General features: G+C 37.6%; 1 protein-coding gene across 2 annotated transcripts in view; it reads left to right on the top strand.

The window, feature by feature from the left end:
* Positions 1–16,233, top strand: part of dlk2 (delta-like 2 homolog (Drosophila)) — a 51,414-nt gene that overhangs the window by 15,754 nt on the left and 19,427 nt on the right. Inside the window, exons 1-2 of one of the 2 annotated variants that reach the window (XM_056471588.1) lie at positions 924–1,080; positions 9,450–9,532. In XM_056471588.1, coding sequence (XP_056327563.1) covers positions 9,463–9,532 — 70 coding nt within the window. In that variant the 5' untranslated portion in view covers positions 924–1,080; positions 9,450–9,462. Of the gene's footprint in view, positions 1–923; positions 1,081–9,449; positions 9,533–16,233 lie in introns of those variants that run through there. The other variant, XM_056471589.1, reaches the window with a different exon arrangement.

Here is a 16,233-nt window from a genome sequence, read left to right as displayed (position 1 = left end):
TCAATATTGGTGGGCGGGGGGACCGCACTCCTACGTAAAGTTGCGGTCGGTTTTAAAACAGCTCCAATTGGTCCACCGTTTTTTATGTTGATAAATTGAAAAAAAAGCACTGGGTGAGCTTATATCACCCAAATATGATAATATCTATACACCATACATGCACATATGTCTGTCCAAACAGTTTGAAAAGTAGATTTTTTACCATAGGTGCCCTTTAAGTTATACATAAAACAATTAAGTTGTCCCAAAAAAACCTCAAGAATTGTGTTGATTCAGCTCATTTTTAGTAAATAAGTCATTTGAACAAGCAGCAAAAACAATATTTGGAGAGCAGGAGGGCTAATAATTTAGACTTGAGCTGCGTGTGTGAGTGCGGTCTCCCATCGCAGTGTAGCGTAGACATGTAGATGCCTGTTTCCCGAATGCTCCGCAGGCCTGATATTGTTGAGATAATCTGCTGAAAACTGATCCTCTCCACACTATCGCCTGCAGAGGAACGTGTGGGCACATCAGCCCCCAACATCAGGAGCCTTGTCTGTCGCTACAGCAACAGCTATTACGGCTACAGCATTCGCCCGGGTTTCTGCCAGACCGCAGTTCTGATAGACTGTAAACAAGCCGGCACAGTGTCCTCTTTATCAGTCGTGTCCATCAGTGCCCGAAGAATGTTTACATGGACGGTATGAAACAACAAGACTCTCCATGCACTGGTGAAACTACTCCCTTGAAAAAAAGAAAAGTGGGATGATAAAAGAAAGCATGAGGGGTCTATACTGTACTATGGTTGTTCTAAAAAGATGCCTGTCTCTTTAAGAGCCAGTCCTTGGGCAGGTTGGCTTGTTGAGTAGGGAGGTGGAACCTTGTCTGCCTCTACAAACAAGCATTTCTATCAACAAAACGTGTCTCACTAGCGGGCTGATCTTGAGTGTGTGCGCACATATACACACCGGGGCTGCGTGCTGAAGTTGATTCTATGTTTTATATATCTATATTTGACCTCCTCATGTACTGTATGTGAGTTTCATCAGCACTTGAGGCTTGCAACACTCTTCCAACTGCTCAGGTGTGTCACTTCTATTTGTAAGTACATCTATGTTTTTTTATTTATTATTAAATCGAGACACACTTGTTTTAATGATGTTTAAAAAGCGTGATCAGTACCTTTTGAGCTCTTATACTGTAAAGAGGTGTTTATTTTAAATGCTTCATACAGTAAAAGACTTTCATGAATACATCCTGGGTAAGCACAGGCTCATAGAGTTGCTTTATAATCAGACTTTTCAACGCAATGGCAGGAAGGTGTTTGTGTTCACACATCATCCGAGATGGAAATGGTGCATGAATATACTGTAGCTTCTGTAGCTGTAGCTGAGGTGTAGATGCTGGTTAAAGGAAGCGTGTGTTTATTAAGATTTCTGGTTAATAATACAAACTTGTAGTTTAAATACTTCTATTTATGGGTCACACTTTACAATAAGGTGTATTAGTTAATATTAGATCATGTATTTACTATGGTAAACAACGCATTAATTACAGCAGTCATATCTTTTGATGTTAGTTAACGGAAATAAAGTTGTTCTGTTAGTTCTTGTTGATTCACAGTGCATGAAATGATGCATTAGTTAATGATTAATAAACTCACACTTTATTTAGATGGGTTGAATTTAAGTTACATTGCATCTACACGCCAATTAATTCTCATTAGATTATTAGTAGACTGTTGGGTGAGTGTTAGGGGTTGTGTACTTGCTAAGTGTCTTCTAGTCAGTTAAATGTCTGTTGAAGGAGCAGTATCAACAGATATTAAGCAGACAGTCTACTAATACTCAAATGGACCATCAAAATAAAGTGTTAGCGTCAGTGCTGTGGAATTATTGTTCAAGTATCTTAGTAAATACATTAACTAATCAAACCTTATTGTGGTGTGACCGATTTTTGTATATTATATTTTTAATTTTATGATCTTAAAGTCTGTAATGTACTCTCTAACAATTAATGCAAATGAACTTGAAAAGTTATCTGTGGTGCTGACGTCACAGGCTAGTGCCCTGAAGATCCTGTAGTCCATTTATAGCCTAATGTTAGCTGTTTAGTTCTTGCGTTTGCATTTAAGGTCCAAAAGTGCTCAAAGTTGAATTTTCGTGTGAGGATTATCCGGTTGGACAAAACATGTAAGTGTAATGAACTGTGTTTGAACACAGAGCTTATAATTAGCAATCTTCGAAAAGCCTATGGGAAAATACTACAGGGATCTTATCGAGGGAACCAGTTTTATGCTAGCAGCCGATTAGCCTACAAGGTGACGTCATAGTTCCTCCACTCTGTAGGGGCTCTTTAATATTCATTCATTCATTTTCTTTTCGGCTTAGCTCCTTTATTAATCCGGGGTCACCACAGTGGAATGAACCGCCAACTTATCCAGCACATGTTTTACGCAGCGGATGCCCTTCCAGCTGCAATCCATCTCTGGGAAACATCCATACACACTCATTCACACACATACACTATGGACAATTTAGCTTACCCAATTCACCTATAGTGCATGTCTTTGGACTGTGGGGGAAACCGGAGCACCCGGAGGAAACCCACGCGAACATGGAGAGAACATGCAAACTCCACATAGACACGCCAACTGACCCAGCCGAGGCTCGAACCAGTGACCTTCTTGCTGTGAGGCGACAGTCGGCCCTGCTCTTTAATATTAAACCAAGTTATTATGTTGCTTGGCAACAGTAAAAAGCCTACAGCTGATATTCTTAGAGTAAGATTTTTTGAATTCTGATTATAACCAGTAATACATTAACAGGAGTGGTGGCTCAAAATAACATTATACTTCAATTTTTGCTATTCCAACACTAAAATGGAAATATTCAATCAACTTTCTGATTATTCTAATAATAAATATCATAAAATATCAAAATTCTCATGAATTATTATCATAATAACCTAAATTATTATCAAATTTTCATCTTTCTGGAATCTTTTCATTCAACAACCATTGATTATAATATCTGTCAAGCTCAAAACTGATTCCAGCTCTCAAGTTTCATTCTCCATATAAACAGCAGCATGCAACTGTTGTGTGTATTGTGTTGTGTTTGATTATGACACACAGCCTGTCTGCTATTGTAATGTTAAATTGTTGCAGTTGCTGGGGTGAAACTTTCATCATAAACGTGTCTGTTTCTCTCATAATCTGCCATTAGATATCAGAAGACCTGGAATATTGCTTACAAGTTGTACCGTTGAAGTCAGAATTATTAGCCCCCCACCTGTATATTTCTCTCCCCAATTTCTGTTTAATGGAGAGAAGATTTTTTTCAACTCATTTCTAAACATAATAGTTTTAATAACTCATCTCTAATAACTGATTTATTTTATCTTTGTCATGATGACAGTACATAATATTTGACTAGATATTTTTCAAGACACTTCTGTACAGCTTAAAGTGACATTTAAAGGCTTAACTAGGTTAATTAGACAATTTATTGTATAGCAATAGTTTGTTCTGTAGACAATCCAATACAAATATTGCTCAAGAGGGCTAATGATATTAACCTTAAAATGGTTAAAAAAATTAAAAACTGCTTTCATTCTAGCCAAAATAAAGCAAATAAGACTTTCTCCAGAAGAAAAAATATGATAGCAAATACTGTGAAAATTCCTAAATCTGTCAAACATCATTTGGGAAATATTTGACAAAGAAAAAAATAAAAATAAATAAATACATAAATCACAGGAGGGCGAATAACTTTCACTTCAACTGTATAGGCTAATGCTTGAATCTTGATCCAGATTGTTTGGAGCTACTAAAAGATTGTTTACGTTTTCCATGGGATGAAGGCAGAAAATTGTGATGGAGAATCTTTTCTTTTTCTAAAACTCATCTCTGTCGCTGCCGTTTTAAAAACAATCGAGCATTTTGCAACCTGAACAGTCTGAATGAGTGTGACGCATGGCCTCATGTGGTTTGTTGCTTTAATTAACATCAATCGGCAAGAGAAACACCTTGTTTATCAGAGGAACACAGTGGTCACACCTTAGATGTTGTCAGATGCCTTTGCTTATTTAGTCGTGCTATTTTAGTAGATGTTGAAGTGACAGGTTAGGCTAATAACAGCTTCACCAAAAATACAAAAAAAGCAAAAATATCAATTCAAAAAGAATGGGGGAATACAAATGCTGAATATTATGCCTATTTTGTGAAATGAGCATCAATTTTGTTATTATATACAATGCAAAGGATTTTATTTTAGTTCAATGCCATGTATAGTTGAAGACCAAATTTATATTAAGTCACTATTAATCAATTTATCATTATGCAGTTGACTATTAGCTGTGATCCTGTGAAATTACTTCTTTTTCTAATATTTCGCCTATTTTTGAACATTTTAATATCAATATTTAATTTTCATGTCCTTTTTATATTTTACTCGTTATTTTGCAAGATACTACTATTCACGTTAAAGTACAATTTAAAGGTTAATTAGGTTAACTAGGTAAGTTAATTAGAAGTTATTGTACAACAGTGGTTTGTTCTGTAACCAATAAAAACGATTTTAAAAAAAATATAGACCTCTGGTGGACAGTAGCAGACTCCAAAATGAGATGTGGATTCAGAGTTCTGAGGTGGTTATTAATTAGCAAATATTATAAATATTACAAACGTAAACATTAGGTGAGCAGGTGACATTGTAACCCTGTGTCCTAACAACACGATACATAACAAGATTTGTAGTAATGAGCAATTGGGCTGTTTGAACAGAACAAAACACGACAATTTAAATACAGCTATTCAGAAGCACAGAATAGTGCACTCACTGCACTCCAATGAAATGGTAAGGTTTATAACCTAATTAACACATATGAAACCTCTTTAACATTATTAAATGTAGATACTGAATCCCTGATATGTGCTGGCTTGGAGTCTCAGTTCTAAAGTTCAATTTCAGACGGTTTATTTTATTTTCCAGATCTGCTGCTGCTTTCAGTAGTATCGCAATAAATGTCATGTAAAATGGCAATCAAAGTCACATTATTAGCATTTAACACTAAATAAAGCACATGAGGTGTACCTGAGGTGATCACTGTCAATTTTCTGTTGTTCAGCTGCAAGAAATAGAAGCCGTTTCTAAAATATTAAATATCAGGTGTTGGTTAGGACAAAACCTAATTTTAATATGTAAAATATTCCTTCTATCGTGTGCCGTTGCTTTTATTTAGAACACGACTTAAATCAGCCTTTAGGCTCGATAGTCAGGATCGCTCCTGTTGGTGTCATATATCTGGCCAACTTGCGTGTATTGAACCAGGCGTGCAATACCTAGTTCAACCACTGGGGGTCAAACTACATACTGCACCTTCAACTTAATGGTTTTCACAATTTTAAGTTGATTGAACATAAAACAATTTGGTTGTCCCTAAAATAATATTATTTTGAGTGTGTATTTCTGAAGGGGGCTAATAATATTGACCTTTTTTATTGCAGTAATATTGCAGTTTTATCAAGACTTTCTCTGTATATTGTTTAGCTGTATGTTTAGTTTTTATTGTTGAAATTCATATATTGCTGAAATGAATGCATTAGGAGATACAGTAAGGAAAATAAGTATTGAACACGTCACCATTTTTCTCAGAAAACATGTTTCTAAAGGTGCTGTTGACTTGAAATTTTCACCGGATGTTGATAACAACTAAATAAATCCATATATATACAAAGAAAACAAGTCTAATTCGTTTACAAACTAAGTTATGCATAATAAAACGAAATGACACAGGGAAAAAGTATTGAACACATGAAGAAAGGGAGTTGTAGAAAGGCAGTGAAAGCCCAGACAGCAGCTGAAATCTTTCAATAGTTCTTCAGCAAGCCTCTGCCCTTTCTCAGTGTAAATGAATATCAACTGCTTCAGTCCAACATCTACATTAGCAGGAGGATGAAGATGAAACCAAAGTGGACATTTCAGCAAGACAATGATCAAAAACGCAGCCAAGGAGACTCTCAAATGCTTTCAGGGAAAGAAAATCAAGCTGTAGAATGGCCCAGCCAATCACCTGACCTGAATCCAATAGAAAATACTAAATAAAGATCAGATTTGATAGACGAGACCGACAGAACCATCAAGATTTTGACACTCTGTTGAAGTCTGTGAGAAACTCACACCTGAGCAATGCATGTGACTTAATTCTCCATATGAGAGACATCTTTAAGCTGCCATCATTAAGAAAGCCGTTTTTATAAATTATTAAACACATTTCAGTAGTTCTGCACTTTCTCCTTGTGTCATTTTTATTGTTATTACAACTCATTTTTCTGATTTCTTTTGTTTCATGTTTATGTATTGTTTGGGTTGTTACCAAAATCTGCTTCAATTCCATGTTAACAGCTCCTTTAGAAATATTATTCCCAGGAAAAAACATGACGTATTCAATACTTATTTCCGACACTGTAAAAGTGGTTTAGATTTTTCAGTGTGCCTTCAACAGTAAGATCATCTCTGTATCTATAATACATATTTGAAAAATGGACCATAATGACATGTCCATAACGTCCAATGTGTCAGATGGCGTAAAAAGGTTTCTGACTGTATTTTTCCCATCCGATGTGACACCTATTAATTAAACACAGTTGGAAATAGCACCTTCCATAATCACAAAGTGAGCGGCTCCGGAAATGAAGTAACGTTCAAATTTAGCTTTCTCTGGCAGGTGTCTGCACAGGAGACCGGCCAGAGAGCACCAGCGATAATTGACACACAATCTTTAGCTATAGATGGAGGTTTGTAGAAGAGGAAGTGGACCTATTCTGAGCTTTCACATTCAAAGCATTTCCCAAATTCATTCCCATTGGTGGTTATAAGAGCACTCTGTTAATCTAAAATGGCAGAAACAATAATATTTGGAAACACTGTATAATAACTACACATTATGAATCATTTATTAAGCATTAGCAAATAGTGAATTCATTTTTTGTTATTCATTAACTCTACATTGGTAGAGCAGTTTATAAATACAGCTGCAAATGCTGTATTCTTGACTTATATGCACATATAAAGTGCTCAGCATATATAAGTACACCCCTCACAAATCATATAAATTCATATTTTTATAGGAAGCTATACAATATTATATTTGTGCATATCCATTAGATTAGTCAGTAGTGAAGACTTGAAATTTCCCAGGATGTTGGTAACAACCAAAGAAATCCATATATACAAAGAAAACAAATCTAATTAGTTTAACAAATGAAGTTATGTGTAATAAAATGAAATGACGCAGAGAAAAAGGTATTGAACACATGAAGAAAGGGAGGTGTAGAACGGCAGTGAAAGCCCAGACATTAGCTGAAATCGCTCAGTAGTTCTTCAGCAACCCTCTGCCCTTCCTCAGTGTAAATGAATATCAGCTCCCAGAGGAAACCCACGCCAACACGGGGAGAACATGCAAAGTCCACACAGAAATGCTGGCCCAGCCAGGACTCAAACAAGCGTCCTTTTTGCTGTGAAGCAACAGTGCTAACCACTGAGCCACGGTGCCGCCATACAACAAAATGTCCTTCATTAATCCATTACATGCGTGTTAATCTCAAACGGCACTGCTGAAGGAGCTGTGGATTGTAGCAGACAAACAGACACGACACAGCAGCGGCTCTTTCTGTCAGCGCTCAACACATCTCAAACACTGCATAAACTGACTAACAAGGCAGTTAAGCAGCGGTGTGGTCCTGTTATAAATGTCCACAATAAAAGATTCATGCCGCGCTTTTAATTATTAAGCATTAGAATGAATTATTAAGCGTGTCTTCATGGTCAGGTGTTGCTGTGTTTGATGTTCGGGGAGTGAAAGCGCTTCACGCTGGGCTTTTGTGACTCATGTTTGAGGTTTTGAGTGTTATGATTGGCCAACACCCAACCGTCTCTTGTTTTGAGGGCTTGATCTCTTTATACAGATACTAGGTAGCTATATACAAATTATTAGCCAGAGATTATTAGAAGACACTTCTATACAGCTTAAAGTGGCATTTAAAGGCTTAACTAGGTTAATTAGGGTAATGTGGCACGTATAGGTAGGTAGGTTACTTACTATACCTGAAGGTAGATTTGGTTTGCAGCCAAGAGTCCTCATCTCATAACAGTGCCACACAAAAAAGCTCACACAGTAACAACAACAAATGAACATTAAGAAACATAAATATAAAAATAAATAAATAATCTCTTCAAGTGTCCACCCCCAAATAACTGTTTAAGACAATCTAAAATATACAAGTCCTCGAAACACCTCTGCTTTAGTCTATGCCTTATTTAAGTGTCTAATGGCTGCTGGTTTGAAACTATTTTTGTATCGTTTCCTTCTACAGCTTAATACTAGAAACCTGCGACCAGTAGGAAGGAGCTGAAACTGTAGTAGTGTAGAGGACGAGCAGTGTCACTTCAAATTTAATTTGTGATTCTCTTTAGCTGCCTGGTGTACCTACAGAATCTCACGGCAATTCGTAACTTTTTGATTTAGTGGCTAATTCGTATGATCTAATTCGTACGATTTAGTACGATTTGCTCATCCCCCAATGACGGTTGGGTTTAGGGGTGGGGTTAGGTGCCACGCCTCCTTTTTAAAATCGTACAATTTCGTACGAATTCGTACGAATTAGCCACTAAACTGACAAAACGTAAAATACTTACGTTTTTTCGTGAGATCAGGCTGGGTGTACACAGCCTCTAGATTGGCTAGTGACAACCCAGTCAGCTTACTGGAACACTTAACTTTTTGATTTAGTGGCTAATTCGTATGAATTCGTATGATCTAATTCGTACGATTTAGTACGATTTGCTCATCCCCAATGAGGGTTGGGTTTAGGGGTGGGGTTAGGTGCCACGCCTCCTTTTTAAAATCGTACAATTTCGTATGACTGAACTTGTACGAATTCGTACGAATTATCCACTAAACTGACAAAACGTGAAATACTTACGTTTTCTCGTGAGATCAGGCTGGGTGTACACAGCCTCTAGACACCCCAGTCAGCTTACTGGAACACTTAAATTCTTGATTTAGTAAGTTTTTATTGTTGACAGGGAGATTCCCATACCATGGTAAAATAAAATCATCATGTGCTTATCAATATGGAAATGATTTCACTGATTTAATGATTTAAAATTATTTCAATTTAGTATTTAAGTATTACGATTAATAACAATGGTTTATTCTGTAGACAATCAGAAAAAATGGGTTTAAAAAAATTAAAAACTGCTTTTATTCTAGCCGAAATAAAACAAATAAGACTTTCTCTAGAAGAAAAAACATTATAGGAAATACTGTGAAAAATTCCTTGCTCTGTTAAACATCGTTTGGGAAATATTTGAAAAAAACTAATCATTTTGACTTCAACTGTGTATATTTAAAGTGTGAAAGAACAGTTAATGGCTTCATAAATGTGTTCATTCTGATTGTTTCAGATTATCCTACACCATGAAACTCGCTGTCGTTCTGCTGCTCTGTGGCTGCTGTGTGCTGTTTAAACACAACTGTGAAGCTCAAGGTAAATACATCTTTACTTACTCTTACTCCCAGGGCCATTCATAGATATATACACTAGATATCGCATAGGGACCCTGAGCATGTGTGAATACCGCCGCCATATTTGTACAGTGCTCCCAGGACAAAATGTCATTCAACCGCACTAGTCAAGACCAATGGTGTAAAGTAACTAATTGCAAATACTCAAATTACTGTAATTGTGTAGTTTCTCTCGGCAATTGAGTTTTAAAGGTGTACTTTAATTTCACTTGAGTTCATTTTTAGTGCAGTATTGGTACTTTTACTCCACTGCTTTCCTTCAAGCTGCAGTCACTACTTTATTTTTTCTTGTCTATGTGGATTAGAAAAATCCTTCCTGTGATTCCTGTCCAATTAAATTGCACATAGAAGATAAATCGCATCATAATGAACTACCTCAAGACATGATAAAAATGCAGAAAACAGCTTGGAAGGATTAAAAGAGTCCAAGAAGATGTCCAAAATCTTTACATGCATTGACCCAGACACTGTTTAGATGCATGTCACTGATGAGAAGATGACGGATGTTTACTGTGTGATGATTGTAATGGTCTTAAACCCCCAGCAGGCACAAGATGTCAACATGACGTCAGATTGACATTGTACCCCAACGTCGTGGGGATGTCGCATTTTGTTTGACGTCAGAACTCAACGTCAGGCCAACGTCAACGTCCAACCTAAAATCAACCAAATATCAATGTTTAATGACGTTACAGCTTGACATTGTGTGGACGTTACCACAATGACGTCTATCAGATGTTGGATTTTGGTTGCCATACCTGCCAAATAAATGTCAATTTCTGACATCAATATGACGTTGGTTTAAGATATTGGTTTGATATTGGATTTTGGTCAGTTTCTAACAACCTAAAATTGACCAAATATCAACATCATTTGACGTCGTTATTGGACATCATAATAACATTGTCCTTAGACGGTGGCTAGACATTGAATTTTGGTTACCTGACATCAAAAATGTAAATCGAACCTAATATTAACGTCTCTAATACGTTGTGTGTCTGCTGGGCTATAACTAAATGCACTACAGAATGTTACGTTTACACACACATCCACAAATTACATGTAAATGTATCAGCTTTTTACTGCATAAAAACTCACTTCTCACTACTCTTGAGTACTTTTAAAAGGGTTACTTTTTACTCATACTTTGAGTTATATTTACAGCAGATACTTTTACTCTACTTGCACTACATTTTTTACTCAAGTAATGGTACTTTTACTTAAGTATGATTTTTCAGTACTCTTTACACCCCTGGTCAAGACTAAAGCCAATCTGAAGATGCTGGACTTTAGCGCTGTGAACGGGTGTAGTAATGAGCAAACAAAGAAAACAAAGCATAAAGGCAGAACATTACATAGGAAAGATTTTGTTTTTTAGGATTGTGTATGTTACAAACTTTTGTGCTAAACAAGTAGCGTTATTGATAATAATACAGTCACTTACTGCATTCTCCATGAGGCAAAGTATAAGCACCGACTTGCACTAAATACCAGGCTTATGCTAGTTTTGTTGTATAAAATCAGCAAACAATGTAAATGAAATATGACAACAAGACGCTGCGGTACCTGAAACTTGTATTATTGGGGTTAAGTGAAGTAACGGCTAGACTTTGAAGTAACTTATAAGGGTGCCTGATAACAGTGTGCCTCAATGTGCATACTGTCCACCCTAAATTTTTGAGTATTATAAATGTTATATACCATTTAGATCAGAAATGTGGATATGCACATTGAGACGCAGGAACATCTGTGGTTTACACGAGCGTTCATAACGGGGATTCATTCACAAACGAATCACTTCCTCAGTTTGCATTAGAAGTGAAAGCAGGAGAAGTGTGTGTTTTAGGACATGGATTACATCGAATTAAACAGGGAGGGAGGATAATACATTTCCGTGTACACAAACAGACGCTCTTTGTCACCAATGCTCGTGCTACCACTTATCCATCGATATAGAAAAGAGATGTAAAATTATAATTGATGTTCGGGGAGTGAAAGCGCAAAAAATTTGCAGGAATTTCAACAGTGGCTATACTATGCTTGGTACAGATTGTTTCAAAATTATTAGCCCTCCTGTGAATTGTTTTTCTTTTTCAAATATTTCTCAAATGATGTTTAACAGAGCAAGACATTTTTCACAGTATTTCCTATAATATTTTTTCTTCTGGAGAAAGTCCTATTTGTTTAATTTCAGCTAGAATAAAAGCAGGTTTTACTTTTTTGACCAATTTATGGTCAATATTATTATGATTATCAGCGATCTAGCGGCAGCAGATAGCTAATGGACTATAAATATGCTATTACATAGACTACAAGTTCCAGTCATGCACCGCTCACACGCACCTGTTCCTCATTCGGTAGATTACACACTCTCACGGCTGGGAGCTGCTCATGAACTGATTACAAGGACTATTTATACAGCACACACACACACACATCAGTGCTGAGTCTTGTTTAACTGTTTGTGAACATTACAACATGTTTTCCTTGCATTGCCTTGCAGTGTTTGACCCTCGCTTTGTTTTGTTTGTTTTAATGTTAATTTCTGTCTGCTGCCTGCCTTTTGACCATTCGCCCGTTAAATGACTATGACTCTGGATTGCTTGCATGTTATCGTTTGCTCCTGATTGTGATCATTGCCTGCCTGACCATTCTCTGCATAATAAACCTGCATTTGGATTCGCACCTCTATTGTCAGCGTCCCCTTCACATTACAAGTATTATCCTGCTTAAGCAGTATATTCTTTCAATTGTCTACAGAACAAACCACTGTAATACAATGACTTGCCTAATTACCCTAACCTAACCTAATTAACCTAGTTAAGCCTTTAAATGTCACTTTAAGCTGTGTAGAAGTGTCTTGAAGAATATCTAGTCAAATATTATTTACTGTCATCATGGCAAAGATGAAAGAAATCAGTTATTAGAAATGAGTTATTAAAACTATTATGTTTAGAAATGTGCTGAAAAAATCTGCTCTCTGTTAAAGAAAAATTGGGGAAATAAGTATACAGAAGGGCTGATAATTCAGACTTCAACTGTGTATAAAATACAGGCTGTTAATTTCCTCAAGTCATTTCTAGCAGCTGTGCTGCAACAGGATCCCGGTGAGTAGATTACATAAAACTCAGTGTCAGAAGCCTTTGATGCTTCCTCTGAGGCCGATCCGTCTCTTGAGGATTCAGCTGTGAAATTCCTGTCTGCTTAGAGAATGTGACAAATCTGCGTCTCAGTTGTTGGGTGCACGAGTTTGTGTCTTACACGCGTGTTGGAGGCAAAGGTCAACACCCAGAGCCTTCCTCCACATGTCTATAGCTGTGTTTCCATCCAAAGATGTGAATTAAATGTATGCGCAAAACTGGATTATCGCATAAAAGATGTGTGAAAAAAGCAGCGTTTCCATCATAGACTGTAAAAGATATGGACGTAGTATCTGTGACATCACCCATAGGTTTCTGAAGAGCGCAAATGAAGCTACAAGTAGGCGTGGCCAACCGTCGCCATTTTGTTCACGCGTCATCGCACCGACCACAGGATACCTAACAAGGGCAAAGAGGTGGAGTGTGAGCGGAGCTACAGACGCCTGCTAGCATTTTGCTTAGACAGACTGTTCTTTGGGAGAAACGCTTAATACTTCATTACCGGCGACTCGTTTGTGTCCTGACCACTTGTGCTTGGCTGTACACTATATCAATAAAGCGTTTAGACTTTTAAAACACCATTGTAATACATTGAGCCATTAAACATTGTTCTTATGATGTTTTTCTACAGGAGGAAAATGCGAATTACTTCCAAACACTTCAGATATAGTCTGTGTTAGTAAACGCAAATATTGATGAAATCCAGGCGTAACACTGTATGATAACGCTTCAGATGACTGTTCTATAGCCTACAGCTAATCAATCAGTCAGATTCTGGAGTGCACTACAGGTCTAAAGAACATAATAAATGATAAATAATCTTAAATAAAAGAAATACATTTATAGAGATGATATATAAGTATAGAATTTCACTCACCTGGGAAATGGAGGCCACGTGAATGGTTTGTGAGCACAATTTAGTGCACACAGCATGCCATATCATCTGATAATTGTAGGAAATAATTCCAAAAGGTAATTGACTGTGTAAAGCCACATAAAACAAAACAAAAATGCGATGTATATGCCGAGTTCAGCAGCTAATCAGCCGGAATCAGCTGAGGTGAAGTGACGGCGACCAGCGAGACCTAGCTGTCACTCAAGTGGCCACGCCCTTAATTATGAAGACTTAATATAACTTAATAAAAACAAAACGGATGAGCTATAAAACCATCTTTTGTACCAGGCTGTAAACATGTTTTTATCAGCTGTAAAAATGGCCAATTTACCAGTGCAGTCAGAAATCACCTGGATTTCCTGGAGCCAGCGCCCCAAAGGCGAGTCGATGAATTGCAGCTTTAGTTACTTCCGTACTGGCCTCCCAAGGGAGAGCGGGAGGTTACCGCTTGGTTTCCATCCTACGAGTCAAAGAGAACAAAATCGTCACTTCCTGATTAACGGGCGCCAAATATCAACAGTAAAAACGGAATTTGCTGCAGTAAGAGAAGCTGCGTCAATCTTTTCCTTATTTAATAAATGACCTGCACCTAAGAAGACAAATGCCGACATGCAATGAACATGTGGTGGTGTTTTACGGTGTCAGACACGGAGCGCAGACGCTCTTGCCAATTCTAGAGGTCATTAATATTGTAATAACACTAATACTGAAACTGTTAAGGTGTTTAAGAATGACCAAAACAACATTTCAGATGTTTTATGATATAATACATACATAATTACATATGAATGTTCATATCAAATCTAAATATTAAAAACTTTCAATGATTTAACATGCTGATGACTGCTAAACACGTCTTGTGAAAAGAATCCACATGAGGGAAAAACCTGATCTGAGTGTGTCCGAAAGATGGATTACAGAGCAAATCAATGACGGCCAGAGGCGTCCATCTCAGAGGCTCAAACTTGGAAACAAGCCATCGCAATGCAAAACTGATCCAGACTCACAGACGGAGTGTGTGCCAGTGACGATTGCCACAACGTGAAATCAGAAATGAGAAACAGATCAGTTTCTGGCCTCTACTCAACACTATCGGTGACAGCTGAACATTATATTGCAGCTTTGATGTTTCATAGTAGTCATGGTGTGCTGGTGTTAAAGGGATAGTTCACCTAAAATAATTATTAGCATTAATTAAAACTAAAACTGTTAAAAAGCTAATATAAGATCAAATATAAGCGTGCTTCCAAGATTTGTGGGTCTCCTAGTGTTGCAAAATTAGCTCAATTTATGAATATTAATGAAGAATAATATTAAGTTAGGGCGACGCAGTGGCGCAGTAGGTAGTGCTGTCGCCTCACAGCAAGAAGGTCGCTGGTTTGAGCCTCAGCTGGGCCAGTTGGCGTTTCTGTGTGGAGTTTGCATGTTCTCCCTGCGTTCGCGTGGGTTTCCTCCGGGTGCTCCGGTTTCCCCCAAAGTCCAAAGACATGCGGTACTGGTGAATTGGGAAGGCTAAATTGTCCGTAGTGTATGAGCGTGAATGAGTGTGTATGGATGTTTCCCAGAGATGGGTTGCGGCTGGAAGGGCATCCGCTGCGTAAAACAAATGCAGGATAAGTTGGCGGTTCATTCCGCTGTGGCGACCCCAGATTAATAAAGGGACTAAGCCGACAAGAAAATGAATGAATGTTATTATTAATTATGAATATTCAGAATTACCTTATATTTATTTTGTTAAATGAACTATAACAATGACTTAACCCGCTGATCTGAGCGGACTGTTTATTTATTTAATTATTTAGAAAGGGATTTATAGCTACTTCTTGTGAAGTAGATTAATAATTTAGAAGTTTTATTAATAAGCTGGTAGCAACAATCATATATCATTAAAGTGACCATTTTTGTGAGACAAAACAAAGACAATCTAACATGGTTAAAGCGTGATTTGTTGACTAGTCTAACATCTAACTAACAAATATACAAAACATCACAACAAAAAACATAGAAAGGTGAGGAAAATAGAGAGTTTAGATAAGAGAAGGCAAATCAAACTCAGTCCCACACAACTATTAAGAAGCACCAAGTGTGTAAACACCTTAATAGGGCACAGCGTGAACCTACAATACATGTTTTTTCAGGGTCTTTCTCTCTCTTCCTTTGGTCTTTCTCTGATGCTTGGTAAATGAATTCTTTTAAGAAGTCTTTCTGTTGTTTGCGACGCAGATCAGAGGACATCTTTAAACCAAGTTATTTTAATTTGCTGGCAAATAAGAAACGTGGACTCAGGCGAGTCACATGGGTACAAAAATGCGGTCTGCCCTTTGTGTCTGGGACTTTTGGGGGTCTAACAGGTATATAAAGGAACTGGTCAGGTAACTCCCAGTCTCTCCTGACTGCCCCCGCAAGTGGTGCTCACTGTAGAGCCACTTGGGCAGAGCTGAGCTCCAGCAAGGCGGAGCTTGAGCTCCAGCTCCTCCTTCCTTGCACTACTTCTTCGAGTGATGTCACTGGGGGTTGGGGTTAGGGGTGGGGTGGGTGTATGCATTAAAACAGCTTACAGGAGGAGGAGCGAGAGCTCAAGCTCCCCCTCGCTGGAGCTCAAGTGACTCTGCAGCGAGCAGTGTCTCC

The sequence above is a fragment of the Danio aesculapii genome, chromosome 13, assembly GCF_903798145.1.
Source record: "Danio aesculapii chromosome 13, fDanAes4.1, whole genome shotgun sequence".
NCBI lineage: Eukaryota > Metazoa > Chordata > Actinopteri > Cypriniformes > Danionidae > Danio > Danio aesculapii.
This window is presented reverse-complemented; position numbering and strand designations above follow the sequence as displayed.